The 21,997-nt window shown below is 34.5% G+C and overlaps 6 protein-coding genes across 7 annotated transcripts; all 6 read right to left on the minus strand.

Moving 5' to 3' along the window:
• Positions 1 to 860: 860 nt before the first annotated feature.
• On the minus strand, positions 861 to 1,715 carry LOC17886700 (probable thionin-2.4). The gene is made up of 3 exons (XM_006291969.2): positions 1,419 to 1,715; positions 1,262 to 1,339; positions 861 to 1,159 (listed from the first exon to the last, which is right to left on the minus strand). Exons 1-3 carry the CDS (start codon positions 1,648 to 1,650, stop codon positions 1,062 to 1,064), a joined length of 408 nt encoding a protein of 135 aa, XP_006292031.1. The 5' UTR covers positions 1,651 to 1,715; the 3' UTR covers positions 861 to 1,061.
• Positions 1,716 to 3,934: 2,219 nt separating this feature from the next.
• On the minus strand, positions 3,935 to 5,633 carry LOC17884815 (putative F-box protein At3g44060). Its single transcript, XM_006292261.2, has 3 exons — positions 4,713 to 5,633; positions 4,482 to 4,625; positions 3,935 to 4,390 (listed from the first exon to the last, which is right to left on the minus strand). The coding sequence occupies exons 1-3, from the start codon at positions 5,631 to 5,633 to the stop codon at positions 4,118 to 4,120; spliced, it is 1,338 nt and encodes a 445-aa protein (XP_006292323.1). The 3' UTR covers positions 3,935 to 4,117.
• A 3,947-nt stretch (positions 5,634 to 9,580) lies between these two features.
• On the minus strand, positions 9,581 to 10,901 carry LOC17885287 (putative F-box protein At3g44060). Its single transcript, XM_006293187.2, has 3 exons — positions 10,173 to 10,901; positions 9,955 to 10,098; positions 9,581 to 9,856 (listed from the first exon to the last, which is right to left on the minus strand). Exons 1-3 carry the CDS (start codon positions 10,899 to 10,901, stop codon positions 9,581 to 9,583), a joined length of 1,149 nt encoding a protein of 382 aa, XP_006293249.2.
• Positions 10,902 to 13,342: 2,441 nt separating this feature from the next.
• LOC17885246 (putative F-box protein At3g44060) lies at positions 13,343 to 14,828 on the minus strand. 2 transcript variants are annotated; one of them, XM_023783460.1, is made up of 4 exons: positions 14,309 to 14,828; positions 13,923 to 14,131; positions 13,704 to 13,847; positions 13,343 to 13,609 (listed from the first exon to the last, which is right to left on the minus strand). In XM_023783460.1, exons 1-4 carry the CDS (start codon positions 14,826 to 14,828, stop codon positions 13,343 to 13,345), a joined length of 1,140 nt encoding a protein of 379 aa, XP_023639228.1. The 2 variants fall into 2 exon arrangements, with proteins under 2 accessions (XP_023639228.1, XP_023639227.1); XM_023783459.1 differs by having other exon boundaries at positions 13,923 to 14,810.
• A 265-nt stretch (positions 14,829 to 15,093) lies between these two features.
• On the minus strand, positions 15,094 to 16,735 carry LOC17886285 (MD-2-related lipid-recognition protein ROSY1). The gene is made up of 4 exons (XM_006291853.2): positions 16,598 to 16,735; positions 15,787 to 15,885; positions 15,521 to 15,681; positions 15,094 to 15,316 (listed from the first exon to the last, which is right to left on the minus strand). The coding sequence occupies exons 1-4, from the start codon at positions 16,686 to 16,688 to the stop codon at positions 15,209 to 15,211; spliced, it is 459 nt and encodes a 152-aa protein (XP_006291915.2). The 5' UTR covers positions 16,689 to 16,735; the 3' UTR covers positions 15,094 to 15,208.
• Positions 16,736 to 18,615: 1,880 nt separating this feature from the next.
• LOC17887134 (chaperone protein dnaJ 3) lies at positions 18,616 to 21,228 on the minus strand. The gene is made up of 6 exons (XM_006292277.2): positions 20,922 to 21,228; positions 20,348 to 20,513; positions 20,120 to 20,258; positions 19,612 to 19,888; positions 19,315 to 19,513; positions 18,616 to 19,223 (listed from the first exon to the last, which is right to left on the minus strand). The coding sequence occupies exons 1-6, from the start codon at positions 21,072 to 21,074 to the stop codon at positions 18,895 to 18,897; spliced, it is 1,263 nt and encodes a 420-aa protein (XP_006292339.1). The 5' UTR covers positions 21,075 to 21,228; the 3' UTR covers positions 18,616 to 18,894.
• Between the last annotated feature and the right edge of the window lie 769 nt (positions 21,229 to 21,997).

Consider the following 21,997-nt stretch of genomic DNA (forward strand, 5'->3'; position numbering starts at 1 on the left):
GTTTAAAATTTGTATGGATAGTAAAACATATTTAAGAGATGTTTATATCATAAATAACAAATAAAAAATTACTTTAATCTATAATAGGTTAATATAAATTATTAATTTTTAACATTAAATATTTAAATTCATTCAAAAATATATTTTAAAATTAGTGTCAAATTCATTATATATAAATTATATCTAGTATTATTATTAAAGTTGATTTATTTAATCAAATATATTATAAAAGATAGTGTTATTGTTTGGTTACCATTTATTATTTTGTTCTTCTCTGCATGTTTTCCTTTCATTCCTCAAAAGTTGTTTATTCCGTTCCGTATTGTTCTTTTTGTTCTTTTTCCTTTTGTTCCTCTAATGGTTACCAGTAGAAGCCGAAGTTTTTCGTAGGAAAATCTTCCTACCATTTATTTTGTAGGAATTTTCGTAGGATATCGACATGTTTTCTTGTAATATATAATATTCAAAGACAAACAATGATCATCTTCATAATTAATAAAATGATTATCTTTACAATGTGCATGGGAGATCCTCTTGTATACTTCTCTAAAAAATGATAGTTAGTTATACGTTCATTGTATGTATATCCAGTCCATAATTATATTTATAATACATACTTATATTTAAAATAAAGCAAAACAAACAAAAGTTGTGAAATTTAATTGCTCAAAATAATATATATCAAATGGAATTTTATAAGTTTCTGTTAGGGTGAAGAATACTATTTTAGAGTGTGACTTTGATTAATTTTTAGGTTAGCTGTAAGATATATAATTTAGGCTATAGATTATATACACGTAAAAACAAGAACTCCTTATAATAGAAAGAGCTCATATGAAAAGGATGAGGACAGAAGATTAATACGAACACAAACAATTCATTATTTAAAAAACTAAGAAGTAGAAGGCATATTACAATCTATAGATCGAACAACCTTCTTCGCACATACACAAACGACCACGAGAGTTTTAACATTTTTGTCACATACATGACAATTATTAAAAACATGAAAGATGGTCACACCCTTCACTTAGACGTACGTAGTATATTTTCATGGTTTTCTAGGCAGTTTCAACTGCATTCATCGAGCTTTTGGTACACACGGTAGAACATGCTTTTGCACATTTGTCTACCGCTTCATTCACGATTTCACTTGCATCTAGCCATCAAAACAAGATTTTAACGCTTTATTCTTTTGTCGATTAATATATATAAAACAAAATTGATGATAGTACTAATGAAGTTTAAGAGTTTTCTTTACCAGAGTTCTCGAGAGTGGTCAGAGCACCACACACAGAAGATACACATCCCAACTTGCAGTATTCATTGACAGCATCACCTATAAAAAACTGAATTTTTGATGCATCTTGTAACAAATATCATTCCTAAAAAAGCATAATATGAATCAATTTACATACCTGTGGTTTCAAGAATGTCATTTGTATATCCGTTAGGACATGTCGACCCATTAATGATTTTGCAGCCACTAAGTCTTGCACATACTGCCGGGCTGGGAGCTGGTCCTAAGCGGCAAACGTTATAGACATTTCTAGCAGTTCTGTTCGGGCAGCAGCTTTTGGCGTCAACTTGAATTTGTGCCATGAACAAACTCATCACGAGCACACTTAGAATCAAAGTTTTGCCTTCCATCTTTTGATTGATTAATTAGTTGTTTCCTCGCAAAATGTATGTAGAGAGTAATTAAGCTTGTATGTGATGAAAATATCGATGAAACAAGGCTCCCTTAAATACTAGTTGGTTTAGAGTTTGCAACCACAAATATTATTTGATCTCACTTCATATCACATAAAGGCTCTATAGACTATGTACACGTTGCATGGACCACCTTGCGTCTTACTTAATATTCTTTATACAGTTCACGTGTTATAGTTGTGCTGGTTATATTTTTGGCTATAAATGTAAAATTGTTATAAACTGATCGATCTTGTGAATAGATGTAATGTTAACAAAAAAATAAAAATAGATCTCTGCGGTTAGCTATCTTGAAGATTTGGTGTCTCTTTATTTAATTTCAACAAACTTTTTGGTTCTGATTTTGAATAAATATAATATATTGGGACCAAATGAATTAACGTGTGTTGTCTAATCTATTCACATTCATATATCTTTCAATTCAACCGCACATTGCATTATTAGAAGATTACTCATTCAATAGAGAACGTTAGGTCTAGAAGAAGATTACCCTTTCAATGGAGAATGTTAAATTAGAGTTTGTTATGGGCTTGCAACTTAAAACCAATTGGCAATGAGTGGATTGGTCCTAATCCCTTATATATTACTGAAGTCCCCTCACACCTTCCGGTGTGGGATCTTTTCTCCACACCCCCTCGAGATAATGATTCTTTTAGCCATTAATCTCGACAGAATTCATCACGCCCCCTCGAGATAATGCTTTTCTAGTTATCTCAATGGAATTGGCCTTCTTTTGGGCCATCAATTAATGGGGTGATCGGACCTCTTTCCAGGCCGGATTAATTAATGGGTCAGCGTGTGTTCGGGCTCTGATACCATGTTAAATTAGAGTTTGTTATGGGCTTACAACTCATAACCAATTGGCAATGAGTGGATTGGCCCTAATCCCTTATATATTACTGAAGTCCCCTCACATATTCCGATGTGGGATCTTTTCTCCACAGAGAACGCTCTAGAAGAAGAAAGGTAGAAACACTCGCCCAAGTAAACAAATTTTGTGTTAGGTCTGAAGAAAAGTTTTAATTTCCTAAATTAGACAACATGCATTATTGATCACCCCAAGATTCATAAATGGCTGCTAACTTGCGCAATACGTTACTCGTTCCAGACTCTATAAACTTTTCGTCCACATAAGTTAGAACTTGTATATTTCGTTCTTTCCAGTATGGTGAAAATATTTTGTGTCTTTATGAATCTCCTTCACTTTTATGTGGTGTACAAAATGAAGAAAGAACTTTTGAGGCTTGAGTTGATCTACATGAAACAGATGGTCATAGACCAAGAGATGTACGTGGCTTCCAAAATTACTACATCTCTTTAACTGCTGATTACTTAGGTCTTTGTATATATTTCTGCTCTAAGTTATATATGAAGCTGTTGCTCCAGTCACACCCCGGAGCACAATGCTTTCTTGTGTTACCTTCATCAAGTATGTTATCCAAAACCAATCCAGCTTTAAACCTTACATTTGTATAAATTGACTTCAGAAAAGTCACGAAGATCACTGGCCAAGTACCTTAGAGCCTGATCCTTATCATGTAGATGTAGTCTACATAACCTTTTTCGAAGGGGAAGAACCAAGGCATACTCTGAGCTACTAGTCATTCTCGTCTCTAACAAACTCAGTTGGTGACATGGTAACTAATATTTTTTTATTCTCTCTTATGATTGATATATCATGCTTTTTACGGCTTTTCACCATGATATATATATAAATCTTGATTTTATAGTCTTTTGGGTACTTTTAGAGTCCTTTTAAGTCATTGTAGGAACATGTACGATTCAGGATGTTGTGAACATATCAAATTTGACATTAATGCTAGTTTAATCTTTTAAGATTTGCAAAAACAATTGGAATTCTAGTTTTGAGACTTATATAATTTTCACAGAGAATGTTGGTTAATTTTACCTTTAAGATTTGAGTTCAAGAAACGCACTTAATCTGAATTATGATTAATTAAATTATCTATTTTCATGATTTTTTTGAGAATTTCCCTAAGCCTAGCTTTTTCTACTTCTTTCGGCTCTCAACTCTAAGATCTATTTAGGTATATTTTCAATTCGTTTTGATTATGGTTTGGTTAATTACTCAATATGCTCGACTAATTCATATAGAAATGTGTAGAATAAGTTAGAATATCTTTGAAAATATTTCTCATAATTATCTCATTTATGTATTTATGTATATTAGGAAACTATATCATTTAGGTTTTGCATTCTTCTCCCTATATAAACCTATGTAACTATTATTGTAATCTTTATGAGAGTCAATATAATATTTCCTAATCACTAGTGTGTTCTTCTCTCATCAACCTTCAACAATTCACACCATGGTAAATCATAAATCAGTTTTTTTAAAATTTATTTAGTTTTCAAAACATAGAGTAACTTATGATGATGATGATCATATGACTTGTATCTTGAGCTTGGATGAAACTGTTGGAAGCTTCAACATATTTTCTGTAAGTTGCATCTTTTTGAGGTCATCAATTTCAGCTGCAACGCAAACTTTCACAACTTCAAGACACTCCATATGCAGTAAGAAATGGCTAATGTGTTTCAGCTCGGTTTCACTTCCTTGATATTGTATAATATGCAACATCTTTATTTGGTTATTTGGAGGAATGTGAAGCCCTACAAACCGGTGTCGTCGTCCAAATGTAAAACGATATAGATCCTGAAACATCAAGAGGATAGAGTCTAGTACTTTATTTTCATGCCACAATCATAGAATAAGAGTTGTTTAGGGTTTTTTTTTGGTTTCATACCGAGAGAATCAGAGTTTTTAGGTTTGGAGATAGCTCTAGGAGAAGTGGCAGAAGCATTTTCCAACCTCGTTTCTTACTCGAAAATGCTAACTCAACGAGGTTGTTAAACACCGGTAATTCATCTTTGTAGTATAACAAAATCACCTAATTAAAACACACACACAAACAAAATGAATGTTACCTTGTTTTTCTAACCATAAAGATGATGAGAGACCATAAACTGAAACTGACCTCAACAGCAGAAGAAGTCAAGTGAAGGGTCTTGACGTTGTGTATCCCACTAATGAGATAAATTGAATTTATATAACCTGGCCACAAGACATGGCAATGAAGGCTCATTGTAGCTTTGGCAAGTGAATTCAAATTATTTTTTGGGGATCTATGCCGATCATCTCCATAGAAGTAGTGGTCGACAACATCTGGTTTGTTATGTGAAATAGTGCAAGAACGATAAATATTATAACTACAGTTAGTAGTAGAGAGTTTCTTAATTGTTTGAATGGTTTTATATAAGATGTCTTGACATTCATGACGATATTTTTGATGTATTGTAAAGTCCTCAAGTGCAGGGCAAGCAGGAAGTAACACATCATATATTTCCTTAAAACCGACTGAATCAAGAAGGAGCACCTTTAGTGCTGGGAGACATGCATCTGAAGGAACACATGGGATGTATATGCCTCTTCCCAATGATAGCTTAACCAGTGTGGTGCTGGTAAAGACTTTGGATGAGAGACGACGTTGCCACCCCATAGCTTTAATATCTAGATAAAGCTCAGAAACACCGTGTTCGAGGACATTACATATCCAGCGGTTAACAATATGCACGTCACAGGTTAGAAATAACTTTAGTGAGAACTTCTTTATATGGTTGTTTCCTTGCAGAGCCAATGTATTTTCCACAAAATCTTTGAAACTATATTGAATGTTGTTCATGTACTCTTCATCATTTTCAGGGTAAAAATAGTCAAGATTGTCAAAGTGAAGATTATGCACGAGAGTATAAAGAGTTCTCCACCTCTTTGCGATAGCAGAGGTTGAAGCAGCTTGTTTTGTCGGAAGGAAGGACAAGATTTGGACAAGAAGATCATCTGGAAGACTATCTATTGACGAAGCAGGATTCACAACTTGTTCACCAATAGAGTTCTCCATGTTTCATATATCAAGTTCATGCTTTAGTTTTTAGTTTTTGTATATATATATATGATAGAGGAAAATTGAGTCTTGCTAGATTTTTATTTATTTATTTTGCTTTTTTAATTCTTATTTTCATTTACTTTATTTATTTATTTAATCTTAACCACATTTTGGTAGAAATCATACCATATTAATTTAAGTCTAATTAATCATTTATCATATAATTTAATGCTAATAAATTTTACTGTATTCTCTATTTTATTAAGTTTAATACTATTAGTGATCATATGTATAAGGCTAATTTATAGTGATCATAAAAAATTTAAGGCTAAATGAGTTATTTTTTGGGAATTTTTATTTTTCCAAACCAAAATAAGTCCTCAAGTGAAGGTCAAGCATGAAGAAACACATCCGATAGTTGATCACCCTCAAAATGGACATAACTTAGTGTTGGGGCTATAATTTGGTAGTCTGTTAGGTTTTTTATTTTTATTATAATGGTAGAGGAAAATGGAGTGGTAGGGTTTTTGTATTTTGCCTTGTACTTTATTAATTAAGGCTAATTAATCTGGTTGGTTCTATAATTTAACAATTGTTGATACGACCTTATAATTTATAATTTCATACTACAATTTAAACTTTTTACATCAAACATTTTTCTTTCCCGTATAAAGAGATACCATACATTGAAAACTAACCTCGACAGCAGAAGAATTCAAGTGAAGGGTCTTCACGTCGCGTATAGACATGTTAATTAGGGCTAAAGTCTGTGGGCTACCCCGGCCGAGCCCTAAAATATATCGGGTTCGAGCTTAAATATATATGTCCAGGAAAAACTGGGCTTTTTGGGCTAAGTCCATTCGGACTAAAAGGGTTTTTAGGCTTAACCCGGTTGGGTTTGGACCGGCCCGAAAAATCCTTAAACAAGTATATTTTCAATTTTTTAAATTATTTTGTTTGATTAATGAATTAGTTTTCATATTTACTTACTAGTTTTACTTAATACTTTTAAAATCTTTATCTATGACATTTTCTATTATTTATATATGTTAAAACTGAACAAAGTTAAAACTAAATATATATAAGTATCTTGACTTTGAAATCATCGAAGTATATTAAATTTTGACTCTATCATCTACTTTAAAGTATTTTAGTTCCATATTTTATTGGGTTAAAGTGTAAACAATGTATATGGTTTTCATGTTTTTCTCTTAAATTAAGTTAGGTTTAACGAATATTGATAAGTTATTTAAAATTTGATGCATTCTTTTAAATATATATTTTTTAAACTATTATGAACTTAGAAGTTGGATTTTTTTTATCCGTAAATAAAGCCCAAAAAATCCCCAAAAGCCCTGTTAGGGCCGGACCAGGCTTTGAAATATAGGCTCGGATAATTTTTGGGCCGGGACGAGCCGGGCCAGCCCGATGGACATGCCACTGATGAGATCTGTCAAATCCACATCATTTTTTCATATTGATTCTCTAAGAAATGAAGGTCCAATATAGCTTTGGCAAGTGAATCTATATTACAATGTAGAAATTTCCGCCGAGGAAAATCAGAGTAGTAGAGGTCGACAACACTCGATGTGTCAACTATTACCATAAGAACTAGAGTTAATGGTAACTGAGAGTTTCTTAATGCTTTTGCTGGATATGATGTAAGAATGTCCTTGAAATTTTTTATAAAATATGGGTAAGTCTTCAAGTACGTACAGGGCAAGCCGCGAGAAACTCATTTAATAATTTACCACTCCAAACCTTAAGTGCTGGGAGAGATGTATCCGGAGGAAGTCCTTCGAAAGATCCTGTCTCTTATGACAGTTTAACCCTAAAAACCCTAATGGTACACATTTTAAGCTTTCTCTCCAAACTGAAAACATTATAAAGACTAACACGATCCCTTTTTTTATCCACGTCAAAAACTTGGTGGTTCAATTTTGAGTTATTTTGTTTTTGGTAAACTCTTTCTCTCTTAGGTTGTTTATACGGTTAGGGTTTTTCATTAGGAACAAAAAAAAACAAAAAACAAAGACTTTCTATATATGTGTTGGCTTCTATATATGTATATTTGGTTAGGTTTAAATTTTAATATGGGTTAAGATATTGTAGAAGAGTGGAAACTGTATAACATTGCTTCTTCTTTTCTTTTTTTTTTTTGCCTCTGTCATATAGTTATGTGATCCTCCGGATCCGGTTAATATATATCAGAGCTTTAGATCTACGAAAGGTACATTATTAGGTAACTAGACACCTTGTCTTGTTATTCAGGTATAATGACATTTTGTGGGTTTGCTCTACTTGTTTTGATTTGGTGCTTTGCATATAATTTCTAGCTGAGATATATATGAACAAGTTTTCCAATTAAAGTATAGCTTCTTAGCTGCCATTTTGACAATGATACTGAGTGTACAGTTTTTTGTTAGGACCCAAATTCTTATGATGGTGAGCAGATATCAAGTCACAAGAAAAAGTTAGAGCAGAACATAGATAGGCTCACACATGACCTCCTCCAACTAGGTGGATGATCGTATGGTTATGTGGAACAGGGGTGAATACATCTTGTGGGTTCTGCCCAGCAATGTTGGAGACAATAGACCATCTTTTCTTTGGTCATTATTCGACTCGCTTTACACATGTCTTAGCAGTTCTATCAACATCAACTATCAAAAAGGGACAACCAGCTTCATCCTCAAACTTGTGTTTCAAGCTACTTTCCACACTCTCTGGATTGAACAGAACAAGCGCAGGCATGAAGAACAACCAAGATGATCAGCTCATTCAATTTGGTACCAAATGGGATAAGAACCCACAACCAATGCTTTGATGCAGTAAATGGCTTGTATAAAATTATTTTGGGTTAGAATATGTTCTAATACAATGAATTTTATTGAATACAAGTGCTAGAGATGGATGAAGAATGTTTAGAAGTGTGAAGAAATACTTTTTGAAGTTTGGTCCCAAATGAGATAAAAACCCACAACCAATGCTTTGAGGCAGTAAATGGCTTGTATAAAGTTATTTTGGGTTATAATATGTTATAATATAATGAATTTGATTGATTACAAGTGTTAGAGATGGATGAAGAATGTTTAGAAGTGTGAAGAAAGACTTATTGAAATTTGGTCTCAAATAGGATAAGAACCCACAACCATTGCTTTGAGGCAGTAAATATAGAAGTGTGTAGAATAAGTTAGAATATCTTTGAATATATTTCTCATAATTATCTCATTTATGTATTTATGCATATTAGGGAACTATATCATTTAGGTTTAGCATCTCCTCCCTATATAAACATATGTAACTATTATTGTAATATTCATGAGAGTTAATATAATATTTCCTAACCACTAGTGTGTTATTCTCTCATCAACGTTCAACAGTAAATGGCCTGTTTGAAATAAGCTATATTCCATCCTGCTTGGGTTACAAGTTTAGTTTGAATCGAGAACTTAAAACAAGAGCTTAGTTTATTTTAATGTTTTTTCAAAACAAGGATGCATATATATAAAAAAGATTTCAATAACTAAGAGTGGTACACCCACTGAGCCTGAGACTGAGTTTGTGAATGGGTTTTTGTTTTGTATACATGCTTTGAAAAATCTCAAGTCCACGATTATTGTTGAACAAAAATTAATAAAAACTAAAACAATGAAGACTCGTGTCTTCTCTCCTTATTCTTTTGATACTTCTGCTTTCAAGATCGAAGGACACTTATTCTCCACAAATTCCTTAGCTTCTTTAAAATTTGAACCAAATCACAAATCACTGAAAACAAAGAACCTTACTAATTAATTATTGAAGACAAATATAATAGCCAGACTTACGGATGGTAACGATCACATGACTTGTATATTGAGCTTAGACGATAATAAATCATAAATCATAAATCACCAAACAAAGAACCTTACTAATTATTTATTGAAAACATATGTAATAGCTAGACTTACGGATGGTAACGATCACATGACTTGTATCTTGACGTTGGATGAAGCTGTGGAAAGCTTCAATAGATCATCCGTGAGTTGCATCTTTTTGAGGTGATCCACTTCCCCTGCAATGTAGATTTGTACCACTTCAAGACACTTCATTTTCCGTAAGAAACCGCTAATGTGTTTCAGCTCGTTTGCGCTTCCATGATATTGCATAATACGCAGCATCTTTATTTGGTTATTCGAGGGAATTTGAATCTCGAAAAACATATGTCTTCTTTGTCCAAATGTGTAACAATGCAGATCCTAAAGCATCAACACACAAGAGGAGAGGCTACTTTAATTTCATGCCCACAGTCATATAGATAAAGTAAGATTTGTTTGATTAAGGGTTGGCTTCATACCGAGAGAACCATGGATTTTAGGTTTGGAGAACACTCTAACAGAAGCGGCAGAAACCTTTTCCAAGCATTTGTTTTACACGAAAATACTAATTCAGTGAGGTTTTTGAATAAAGGTAGTCCACCATTGCAACATACTGAAATCACCTGATACACAAAGAAAGAATGTTCTTCAAGATTGTAAGGAAGAGATAAAAGAGATACCATATACTGAAACTAACCTCGACAGCAGAAGAAGTCAAGTGAAGGGTCTTGACGTTGCGTATCCCAATGATGAGATTCGTCAAATCCACATCATTTCGATTCTCTAAGAAATGAAGGTCCAATGTAGCTTTGGCAAGTGAATCTATATTACAATATAGAAGTTTACGCCGAGGAAAATCAGAGTAGTAGAGGTCGACAACACTCGGTGTGTCAAATTTAATAATGCTATAACAATCATCAGAAGAACTAGAAGTAATGGTAACTGAGAGTTTCTTAATGCTTTTGCTGGATATGATGTACGGATCTTCTTGAAATTTTGTATAACGTATGGTTAAGTCTTCAAGTGCAGGACAAGCCGCGAGAAACTTATTTATTGAGTAACAACCCGAAAACCAGATTGAATCAAAGAGGAGAACCTTCAGCGCTGGGAGAGATATATCCGGAGGAAGTATTAGGAAGTCCAAAACTCCCAGTGACAGCTTAACTAGTGTTGTGCTGGTGAAGACTTTGGATGGGGTAGAAAACACAAACAATAGAGGTTCAGTGAGTAGATAAAGCTCGGAAACACCGTGTTCCAGGGCATCACAGATGCAGCGTTTAACGTCATTAAATGATTTAAAGTCAAGTTTATGAATGAGAGCAAACAGAGTCCTCCACCTCTTGGAGAGAGCAGAGGTTGAAACAGCTTCTTTAGTTGGAAGGAAGGATAAGATTTGGACAAGAAGCTCATCAGGAAGACAATCCATTGAAGCCACGCAATCCATAGAGACAGACCCCTAAAAAAGAGAGAGAGAGAGTTACGTTCAAGACAAAGCTAAACCCTAAAAACCCTAAAGGTTCAATTCAAACCCTAAAAACCCTTAAGGTTCACCTTTTAAGCTGTCTCTCCAAACTGGAAAAAAGGGTTTACAAAGACTTAACCGAACCGAAACTTTTTAACCACGTCACACACTTGATGGTTCAGTTTTTGAGTTATTTTTGTTTTTGGTCAACTCGTTTTTTGCTCTCGGTACGTAGGGGTTTTGGTTAGGGGAAAACAGAGAAAAAAACATTAAAAAAAAAAAAAAAACATAAAAAAAAACTTGAAGGACTTGCTTTACATGTCCTTTGTATATTTGGTTAGGTTTAAATTTTCATATGGGTCAAGAGACTGTATAATATTGCTTCTTCTTCGTTTTTTCCTCTGTCTTATTGTTTATGTGATCCTTCGGATACGGTTAACATATCACAGCTTCAGATTAACGAAAGGTATTAATATTATTAGACAACTAGACACCTGTCTTATTATTCAGGTATAATGAAATTTCGTGGGTTCTTGAATATTTTTTTTTCAATCACAATATTCCTATTCTTCTACTAGTTCTTGATTTGGTGCTTTGCATAATTTCTAGTTGAGATATGAACAAGTTTTTCCAATTAAAGGATAGCTTCTTAGGTCCCATTTTGACAATGATACTGAGTGTAACATTTTTTCTTAGGACCCAAATTCTTGTGATGGTCTGCAGATATCAAGTCACACAAGACAACGTTAGAGAAGATATAGTGTTTTTGTTTGTGAATTCTTAATCTTTAAGACATTATATTAGTTGTGTTTTTCCTGATTATAACACAAATTTCTGATTAGAACATAGGTTCACACATGATCTCCCGCAACTGGGTCGATGATGTGATCAATAATATATCTCTTTCAGCTTCCATGTCAGGTCACCATAGAGGAGTCCTACTAAATAATATTGAAACTGAAGAGATAGACAAAATCAGATCAAGATGCCACAACTCCGAGAAGGACATCGCTTTATCAGTCGACCAATAAGTACAAACCTCGATTCTCAACTTTGGAAACGTGCTTGTAGAATCCAGAAGCAAAGCCAACGGTAACTTGGTATAAGGCTATGGACCGGGCGTGTTCTTTTAACTGTCGCACGACCAATGGCCACTAAAAACAACTCCAGCGACACATATATAGAGACCAACGCGACTGCGAATACTGTTAACTGACGCTGAAGTTTTCAGCGACTGTAAATGATCAAATATTCTGTTGTTGCGTCTCTTTTTTTATACATTTAGAATTATAAAACAGATTCAGCTTTAATTGTTTCTGTGGAGAATAAAAGAAGTTAGAGCTTTAATTTTATTTTGTCTTTGTTGCTACTTGGTTCTCGGATTATATACCTAAGTACTCTGTTTATGCTTTGGCTTGCTGCAAAAAAACAGGATTACAACGGGTGATCGTACGGTCATGTGAAACAGGGGCAAAAATACATCTTCTGAGTTCTGCCCAGCAAAGTTGGAGACAATGGACCATTTTTTTCTTTGGTTGTCTTTACTCTTCGGGGCTTTGGGCAGTACTAACTCGTAAACTCATTCGAAATCATTATTTGACTCGCTTTACACCAATTATTAATGTACGGGACCTAGAGGACACATAGACTTGGGAATTCCTTCTCAGGCCTCAGTACTCTCAGTGAAAGCCGGTCATAGACGTCGTCAAAGACACCGAAGTGCTGTACTAGACCAGATCGAGGATGAGATCGCTAGCCTTACTCTCACAGAAGAGGCGGATGTATCTTTATGGAGAGGGCTGCGAGATAAGTATGAACAGAAGTTCAATACAAAAGAAACAAGATATCAATTACGCACGCTCCAGCTGAATCAAGATTGGTATAAGGGTGTATGGTTCAAGCATGCAGCGCCAAATATGCTTTCATTACGTGGCTGGCTGTTCAAAATTAATTATTGATAAATGTAAAAATGGGTTGTGTGTACATACATTGGCGTTATCAGTTCTATCAACACCAACTATCAAAATGACAACCAGCTTCATCTTCAAACTTGTGTTTAAAGCTACTGTCCATACTCTATGGATTAAACGAAACAAGCGCATGCATGGAGAACTACCAAGCGCATGCATGAACGAAACAAGCGCATGCATGGTGAATCAGCTCATTCAATTTTTGGACCGTCTTGTGTTTGAAATAAGCTATCTTCCATCCGGTCACAAGAAGAAGCGCTTTGTTTCTTTTAAATTATATTCAAATCAAGGATGCATATAATGTATCAAGACAAAGAAAAAAGACCTAGCTATAACTAAGAATGTTACATCCACTAAGCCTGAGACTGAGTTTGTTTTGTATACTAATTAATTATTGAAGACATATATAATAGTTAGACTTACGGATGATTATGATCACATGACTTGGATCTTAACCTTGGATGAAGCTGTGGAGAGCTTCGATAGATCATCCGTGAGTTGCTTCTTTTTGATGTCATCCACTTCAGCTGCAATGTAGACTTTGACCACTTCAACACACTTCATTTTCAGTAAGAAATGGCCAATGTGATTCATCTCGTTTCCATGATATTGCATGATCCTAAGCTTCTTTATTTGGTTATTCGAGGGAATTTGAATCCCTATAAACGCTTTTCTTCGTCCAAGTGTGTAACAATGCAGATCCTAAAGCATCAAGAGACAAGAGGAGAGGCTACTTTAGTTTAATGCCACATTCATATGCATAAATAAGATTTGTTTCAGGGTTTGCTATATATACCGAGAGAACCAGGGATTTTAGATTTGGAGAACGCTCTAGCAGAAGCGGCAGAAACATTCTCCAACCTTTTTTCTTACTCGCAAATACTAATTCAGTGAGGTTTTCGAACAGAGGTAGTCCACTTTTGCAGCATTCCAAAAGAAACTGAAACACAAACAAAAAATGTGTTTTCAAGATTTTAAAGAAGAGATAAAGAGAGACCAAGACAGTGAAACTAACCTCAACAGCAGAAGAAGTCAAGTGAAGGGTCTTCACTTTGCGTATCCCACTGACAAGATTTGTCATATCCGCGTCCTTTTTCATATTGGGATCTTTTAATAAATGAAGGTCCAATGTAACTTTGGCAAGTGAATCTATATTACAAAAGTGTAGAGTTTCTTGCCGAGGAAAATCAGAGTAGTAGAGGTCGACAACATTGGGTGTGTCAAGTTTAATAATGCTACAACTATCATCATAATGACTACTAGGTTTAATGGTAACTGAGAGTTTCTTAATGCTTTTGCTGGATATGATGTACGAATGTCCATCAAACCTTTCACAACGTATGGTTAAGTCTTCAAGTGCAGGACAAGCGGCGAGAAACTCATTCAATAATTGATAACCATCAAACCAAATTAAATCAAGGAGGAGAACCTTTAGTGCTGGGAGAGATGTATCCGGAGGAAGTTCTTTGAAAGATCCTGTCTCTAATGACAGCTTAACTAGTGTTGTGCTGGTGAAGACTTTGTCTGGAATGTCTGGAATAGCAATAATCCCTGTAAAAGTCGGTACTATGCGTAGATGAAGCTCAGAGACACTGTGTTCGAGGGCCTTACATATCCAGCGATCATCTTTATAAAATAGTAACAATACATTGCTTTCATTACATTTAAGTGAGAACTTCTTTATCTGTCTACCACCTCGGATAGCTAATGAACTGTCTACAAAACCACTGAAACTTTTTCGAATATCGTTTCGCTGCCCGAGGATGGAATTGTCCAAGTCAAGATTATGACACAGAGCAAACAGAGTCCTCCACTTCTTGGAGAGAACAGAGGTTGAAACAGCGTCTTTCGTGGGAAGCAAGGATAAGATTTCGGCAATAAGATCATCAGGAAGACAATCCATTGAAGCAACGCAATCCATAGAGGTTTTAAGGTTCAATTTAAACCCTAAAGGTTTCAACTTTGAAGCCTTTTTTTTGGTCTCCTGTTAGGTCATCTTTAGGTTGTTTATATGGTTTTGCTTACGGTAGGGTTTTTCTTTAGTTGGAAGTGGGAAAAAAGGGAAAAAAAAACAAAAAAACATTCTTTGTGTTTGGGTACGAAGATAAGATGTTTTTCCATGTCGTTGTATAATTTGGTAAGGTTCAAATTTCAATATGGGTGAAGAGATTGGTATGTTCAATCGATGTTTAATTGTAGATCAACTCAAGTCTCAAAAAAGTAGATTCTTTATTTGGACACCACAAAAGTAAACGAGAGAGATACATTCACAAACACGGCAACATATCTACACCATAAAACTTAACTAGCAAAGACCGAGGAACTTAATTCGATCTTGAATTTGAATTTGATGCACGTTAGTCTTCCGCCATTCTTGTCTCTTATCGTCATCTTTAGCGTGTAAGTGCCCTGTTTCAAAGAGACATATTGTTAGACCAGAGAAGCCACTCTAAGAGAGTGATGCATTTGAAGATTGACCAAATAAGAAATGAGACAGAAGGGAAATAATCTCAAACCACTGTCAATATATACATTACCAACATGTTCAAACATAATTTTGGTATATCGATTTCTAGGTATATTCTAAGGAAAGAGTGTTAAGAAAAATCTTACAGGCGGTGTAATTGAAGGGAGGGTTTGGGAATGAGAAAGCACAAAGTTGCCTGATGCAACCGGACAGGCTGTCTCATCGCAGAGGTCATGAGTTTCCGTATGGACAGGAATCCCGAATAAATAAACGCTGATCACTACTTCTCCTCCAGATATGTCTTCGCCTATGCACATCAGCACACAAGATTTATAATCAAGAAATGTTGAAACTCAAAGCATTCCAATAATAATGTAGAAGCTTTAAGTAAAGGAAGCAGGAAGATATTTACCAGTAGAACCCAAGATCTTAAATGTTGCGGCTTTACCACTCACAACAGGGTCAGGAGAGATCTTGATACCCGTCACCTTCACCGGATCGAGCCTCTTATCTACAAATAGTCACCAACAACAGTTAACAAACAAGATTCCGACTGAACAGTACCGAGGGAAACCAAGAGACCAGAACAGTATCATGCCAATAAACAAACATGTGAAAACTGATATTTTTCAAGCAAACAAGAGGCTAATGCAGTTATAGTTTTTGGCAACAAATTTCTATAAGGCCACTTGAAGTATTCTAAGAGATAGCTAAAGCTGTAATAACATAACCAAGAAGAGAACAAACTGTATATAAGTATTCACTGAAACTGTCTCTCTTATGGCAAAGATAATGTTGAAAAGGCAAAAGCTTCCAAGTTCCAACACATACAAACGAACAGAAATAAACAAAGGATGTAAATTGAAGAATTGGGATAAAATTTTGGCTGAATTGAGAATAGAAAAGCTTATTTAGTTACACATAGCAAGACTATTGATAATCTCAAATCTGAATAGTAAGATAGTTACATAATTACATGCTTCAAGAGTCAAAACATTTTCTTGAAAAACCCACAAAACGTTTTCTTGAATAGATCAGAGAACCAAGTACACTCTCAAATTGAAAGCAGCAATCAAAGTTTTGAAATTTTCGAAGCATCTCCTATAAAGATTCAAACTTTAAAGGAAAGTGAAGTGATTTGTTCTGCAACAATTTATAAAACCCCTAATTTGATAGAAGATGATTAGAGTCGAGACAAAGAAGGGTAAGTTTAGGACACAAACCGCAGTAGGAGAAAGAAGTGGCGTGTAAAGAAGGTAAGAAGAAGAGTGATATGAGGAGAAGAAGCAGAGGCTGAGCTTGAGAAATCGCCATGGATGAGTGATTTTGATTGTGTTGTAGATGGAAACTGGAGAATTTGGTAGAGAGATGAAGAAAGAGTATTTGTGACAAAGAAACTGAATCTAACGGTTTCTGTACTGACCGAACAAATCCAACGGTTCTAAAGTTTTGTCAGAGAAATGATTTTTTTATTTTGTTGTTTTTTGACTTTTCTGATAATTTAATGTTTTTAATTTAGCTTAGGTGCACGCGCTGAAGAGTTTAAGGCACGTGGCTCATCACCTAGCTCGGTTCTCCGTAGCACAGACACAGATATTGTTAGAGAGTACAATTACAAATATCCGGTTTAATGTTGGTTTATAGGATTTTGTTTGGTTTAGTTGGTTATATGTTTTTCTTGATTATCTTCATTTGTACGAATTTTATCGTCGAAATACATATGTACAAATCAGAATTCTGTTTCTCTGTCGATCTCAAACATGATATTAACCGACTCAAATCAAAATGACCAAAAACGGTTTGGTTCAGTTTGGTTCGATTTGAATATTTCGGTTTAGTAGCAGACCTAGCTTACTAGGACACCATAGTTCAATGTTGCTTCTCTATTTGTTTTCAAATTACATAAACAAGAAGAAATCGAAAACCATAAAACAATTGTGGCCACGGCTGAGGTAACGTGGCATCAACGTAGCCACCACATCACCCACCAGATTATTGTTGTGCTAAGTAAATGTACTTCAATTACCCTAGGGAAATACTACTCTGTATACTTAAATAAATAAAAATTAAGTATTTGGTATAAATATTTTTAAAATTAATTCTCTCTCGTAGTTATTTTAGTTGGACAAAAATACCTCTATATATGATAACAAATAGCTAAGCGAGATATCATACTAAATATCAATAAATTATAAACTTTTTTATCCAACATTTATACGTTATATGTTTTTAATTTCTATAATATGATACAATGATTCAACACGATAATAAATGATTCATCAGAATAATTTGAAACTTACCATATAACTATTAAGTTTAACACTAAAATCACAAAAAAATACTATATCGTATGGTGAATAGTGTCATCGATTTCGGATGAACAATTTCAGAAATTTGATAATTAGTTTTTTTATATTCATAAGGTGTAGTGATGTTGAGAATAGTATTGTATCCATATTCGTTGAAATATATTTCGGTTTGGGTTTATAAAAGAGCGGTTAGGGTTTAGATTTTATAAATGAAAAAATTTGTATTCCGATTTGGGTTTATAAAGTAGTGGTTAGAGTTTAGATAACAGAATATTATGTTTTGAAATTATATTTTGGTTTGGGTTGACAAAATAGTGGTTAGTATTTAGGTTTTGTAATTAGAAAAAATTATATTTCGGTTTGGTTGACAAAATAGTAGTTAATATTTAGATTTTATAATTAAACGAAATATAATTTCGGTTTGGGTTAACAAAATAGTGGTTTGGGTTGATAAATTACCGCGATAACAAATTATTATATGTTTAAAAATGATATTAAATACTGATGAACAATGTTATCGAATTCTATCAATCACGTATGAATAGTTTTATTATTAATTTAATAGATTATATGTAAATTATCGCGATAACAGATTATTTAACATGTTTAAAATAAGTTATCAAATACTATTAATCACGAATTAACAATGTTATCGAATTCTATTAATCACAAGTGTTAATATTAATTTAACTAATAATATGTAAATTATCGCGATAACATATTAATTGATATGTTTAAAAATAAATTATCGAATGCTATGAATAATATTATGTATCTTTTTTTTTTTTTTTTGGTTAAATCAAATAAGAGACAGAAATGTTATTTTATAAATTTTTAACTCACCCGTTAAACTAAGAGCTGAACATAATAAGACTACACTGCATTACGTTTTGCGTATCTATCTTAGAGACGAACTAGCAAACGAACAACAATATAGAAACAAAACATAGTATATATGTTCTTAAGACATTAAAATTACTACAAATTTTGATTATCAAAGAAAAAAACACAAAATTGGAATAAGGCCTTAATCTTTAAGAGTCAGAAAAGAGAGAACAAGTTGGGGTGTTCCACCGAAGTGGGCAAATTCTTAAACCGTACCAAACTCCATAAGAGACTCCAATACATTTAGAATGATGGAAATAGGAAAAAGACAAATGTTGGAGCCAAACCCATGTGGGAAAAGTCTCTCTCTAAAGGGGGGTTGTTACTTACTGCTGGGCACATTGCACCCTTTGAGCACCACCTGGATGGTCATCATCATCGTCGTCATCATCATAAGCCTCTCTTTGGGCTTGTGCCTTCCTCCTCATCTCGTCCTCGATGTTGACATCGTGGAGAGTTGTTTCCTCGCATTCATCTATCTCCATGTCGCTCAACTGAGCTGTTGAGGGCTTCGGCAGAACAGCTTCCAGTGCTTTGGTCTGATCAGGGCTCAGTGAGTCTGGGAACTCCACTGTGAAGTGGATGTAGAGCTTACCCTTCATGAATGGCCTCTGGTATATTGGCATCCCCTCGTCGCTTATTGCCTTGTATGAATCTATATCAAACACATCAAGATAAGTCATCATGTTTCAATCAGAGAGATAAATGTACAATCGAAGTATTACAATGCATCTGCGAATACGTACCAGGTTTCACGACCTCCCCGGGGTTAGATTTAATGAGGAGATTTCTACCATCCAAGTGAGTTAGAACAAATTGGAAGCCACATAAAGCTTCCGTTAAAGAAAGTGTGTGCTCCACAAAGAGGTCTTCTCCCTTTCTCTTGAACTTTGGATGCTCTTTCTGCTGAAGGACAAACACTATATCTCCAGTGACAGTGTCAGGCTGTTCCAACACAAAAACATACAACAAAACAAGGTTAAGTCACTAAAAAATAAAACATATAGTAATGAAAGCTAAAGTAAATGGCTGAGGGTAGAGACCGCTTCATCTGCTTGTCCTTCGAATGTGATCTTCTGACTGTGTTGCATTCCCTTCTCCACATTCACTTCAAGCACCTTCTTCTCAGGAATAACCTTGTCTCCTTTGCATTGTGGACACCTGTCCCGATCATTGATGGTCTCACCTGTTCCTTTGCATTCATTACATGCATGCTGCATCTGCTGGATCATTCCAGGTCCGAGCTGCCTAATTGACACCTTCATACCTGTACCCTGACACCCACCACATTTCAAGGAGGCTCCAGATTTTGAACCCTTTCTGCAACAATAAGTAACAATCACAAAATTAAGAACCTTTTCAGGATCTAGAGTCCAAAACAGTTGGAACTATTTTTTTCAATGAAACAAGCATTCACTAAGAAGCATTTTGAGATAAAGGATCACCTCAGCTAATTCATAATAGTGGAATCTCAGATATAGTTGTAATATAGATACATCAAAAGAGAGAAAAAGGAAAACGTGAAAGAGTGAAGAAGAAGAAAGTACTAACCCGTTACACTTGGAGCAGAGAGTATTCCTAGAAAGTGAGAGCTTCTTCATTGTTCCAAGGTACACATCCTCCAAAGAAACCTTCAGGGGATGAACAACATCTTCACCACGCCTCTGCCTCCTTCCCCTGCTGCTACCACCTAATCAAAAACGAAGATCATTCAGATTCAACCAAGAGAAAACTCTCAATTGTGATAACAGAGAGCACGACAACATCCACGAGACTCACCTCCAAAAGGGCTTCCACCAAAGAAGGATGAGAAAATATCAAACGGATCATGTCCACCTCCTCCACCACCCATTCCTTCCTTGAGTGCATCCTCTCCATACTGGTCATAAATCTCACGCTTCTCCGGGTCACTAAGAACTTCATAAGCTTGAGCTAACTCCTTGAACTGCAATTACAAACATGAATCAGACTCTACTCAAAACCACAAACTAACACATAACACCACAAACCAAACTCATCCGCTCCATAACTTCATAAAGCAACAGACTTTAACCCCTCAATTATCACCACAAGCAAACCCAATCCATTAGAATCAATACAAAGATTAAACAAAACATCAAAAACCTAAAAATTTCACCACTTTCGTACACAAAATACCGCAACTAAGTAAATCTAATCTCAATTAAGTACATCAAATCGAAGTAAACATAAAAACTCAAACTTTTTTCCAGATCGGATCATAATTCAAACAACAAAAACTCACAAGAACACAATCGAATCAATCCAACAAAACCCAGATCGAATTCGACAGAATCTAAAGCGATAACGAAAAGGGATCTAAGAAAAATCTCACCTTCTCGGGATCTCCACCCTTATCAGGATGGTTTTTGATAGCGGCTTTTTTGTAAGCTTTCTTAAGATCTTCAGGTGATGCGGTCTTAGGAACACCTAAGATCTCGTAGAACTTAGTGTTGTCGCTCTTCTTCGAGGGTCCTCGGCCGAACATCTTATCTCGCCGTTCTTACGAAAACCCTAGAAATTGAATCAAGAGAGAGAGAGAGAACAGAGCCTCTCTTTCGATGGCGGAGACGAAGAAGAAGAAGATGAGTTTGTTGGTTTTGGGTTGATGTGGCTGCTATGTGTTTCTGTGAAAGACTTGTTCTTATGAAGAGGGCTCAATTGCATTTGCTTTTGTTCGAGGTTTTGTGGAGTTGGGATGGAACTCTCTAGAACCTTTTATTACTTTCTTTTTTTTTTTCCTTTTTTTTTTACTAATTTATATTTCTTTTCCAACAAGAAAAAACACATATGAAAGGAAATTATTATTTTTTATACAAAATACAAAAGGGAAAATTATTATATTTGGGTAGACCAAAAAAAATATATTATTTTGCAACGACTCAGAGAGATGTATTGACTTTTTTTGTGTGTGTGTGAATACCCTTTCATGACAAATTTTGCTTTTTTTTTTTAAATATAATCAATATTACTTTTAATGCTTTATAGAAGCAATTTATAAAACTTATGTTGGTTTTATTATAATTTTTCAACATGTTTTAAGAATCTTTGTTTGATTCACTGTAAAGACCGAACTAGGGTTATATTAGGTGAAGTAGAAGAAAATTCATTTTGATTATGAATCTAGACAATGGATATTTAATATGTTTTGTAAGAAACTATTTATTTGGTTAATGATATAATTTTTGGTAAAACTATAATATTTGTGAATAGTGTTGTTTTTGTGAATTTCCTAGTAGGTTTGTATTTTGTAAATTTGATGAGCATATGAGCGGATGTAAAGGTTCTTTTTATCCTTTAAAAAAAAAAATAATTACTCTATTTATTTTTCCAATAAAAAAGTGTATATGAAATTTTCATTCCTGATTGGCTGATTCAATGAAAGGAAATTAGTAGTTGGGATAAGAGAAC

Source organism: Capsella rubella, unplaced genomic scaffold (assembly GCF_000375325.1).
Source record: "Capsella rubella cultivar Monte Gargano unplaced genomic scaffold, Caprub1_0 scaffold_5, whole genome shotgun sequence".
NCBI classification, from domain to species: Eukaryota; Viridiplantae; Streptophyta; class Magnoliopsida; order Brassicales; family Brassicaceae; genus Capsella; species Capsella rubella.

Bases quoted from the DNA above. Each gene is read 5' to 3' on its own strand.
- LOC17886700 (XM_006291969.2), bottom strand. From the start codon at position 1,650: ATGGAAGGCAAAACTTTGATTCTAAGTGTGCTCGTGATGAGTTTGTTC. The intron at 1,340-1,418 runs GTATGTAAATTG...AGTTTTTTATAG, and splicing joins TGACATTCTTGAAACCACAG to GTGATGCTGTCAATGAATAC. The intron at 1,160-1,261 runs GTAAAGAAAACT...TTTGATGGCTAG, and splicing joins GACCACTCTCGAGAACTCTG to ATGCAAGTGAAATCGTGAAT.
- LOC17884815 (XM_006292261.2), bottom strand. From the start codon at position 5,633: ATGGAGAACTCTATTGGTGAACAAGTTGTGAATCCTGCTTCGTCAATA. The intron at 4,626-4,712 runs GTCAGTTTCAGT...TGTTTTAATTAG, and splicing joins TGACTTCTTCTGCTGTTGAG to GTGATTTTGTTATACTACAA. The intron at 4,391-4,481 runs GTATGAAACCAA...TTGATGTTTCAG, and splicing joins TAAAAACTCTGATTCTCTCG to GATCTATATCGTTTTACATT.
- LOC17885287 (XM_006293187.2), bottom strand. From the start codon at position 10,901: ATGGATTGTCTTCCTGATGAGCTTCTTGTCCAAATCTTATCCTTCCTT. The intron at 10,099-10,172 runs GTTAGTTTCAGT...TTTGTGTATCAG, and splicing joins TGACTTCTTCTGCTGTCGAG to GTGATTTCAGTATGTTGCAA. The intron at 9,857-9,954 runs GTATGAAGCCAA...TTGATGCTTTAG, and splicing joins TAAAATCCATGGTTCTCTCG to GATCTGCATTGTTACACATT.
- LOC17885246 (XM_023783459.1), bottom strand. From the start codon at position 14,810: ATGGATTGTCTTCCTGATGATCTTATTGCCGAAATCTTATCCTTGCTT. The intron at 13,848-13,922 runs GTTAGTTTCACT...TTTGTGTTTCAG, and splicing joins TGACTTCTTCTGCTGTTGAG to TTTCTTTTGGAATGCTGCAA. The intron at 13,610-13,703 runs GTATATATAGCA...TTGATGCTTTAG, and splicing joins TAAAATCCCTGGTTCTCTCG to GATCTGCATTGTTACACACT.
- LOC17886285 (XM_006291853.2), bottom strand. From the start codon at position 16,688: ATGGCGATTTCTCAAGCTCAGCCTCTGCTTCTTCTCCTCATATCACTC. The intron at 15,886-16,597 runs GTTTGTGTCCTA...GACTATTTGTAG, and splicing joins CACTTCTTTCTCCTACTGCG to ATAAGAGGCTCGATCCGGTG. The intron at 15,317-15,520 runs GTAAGATTTTTC...TCTTTGAAACAG, and splicing joins TCCCTTCAATTACACCGCCT to GGCACTTACACGCTAAAGAT.
- LOC17887134 (XM_006292277.2), bottom strand. From the start codon at position 21,074: ATGTTCGGCCGAGGACCCTCGAAGAAGAGCGACAACACTAAGTTCTAC. The intron at 20,514-20,921 runs GTGAGATTTTTC...TTGTAATTGCAG, and splicing joins AGGGTGGAGATCCCGAGAAG to TTCAAGGAGTTAGCTCAAGC. The intron at 19,889-20,119 runs GTTAGTACTTTC...TTATTGTTGCAG, and splicing joins CTCTGCTCCAAGTGTAACGG to AAAGGGTTCAAAATCTGGAG.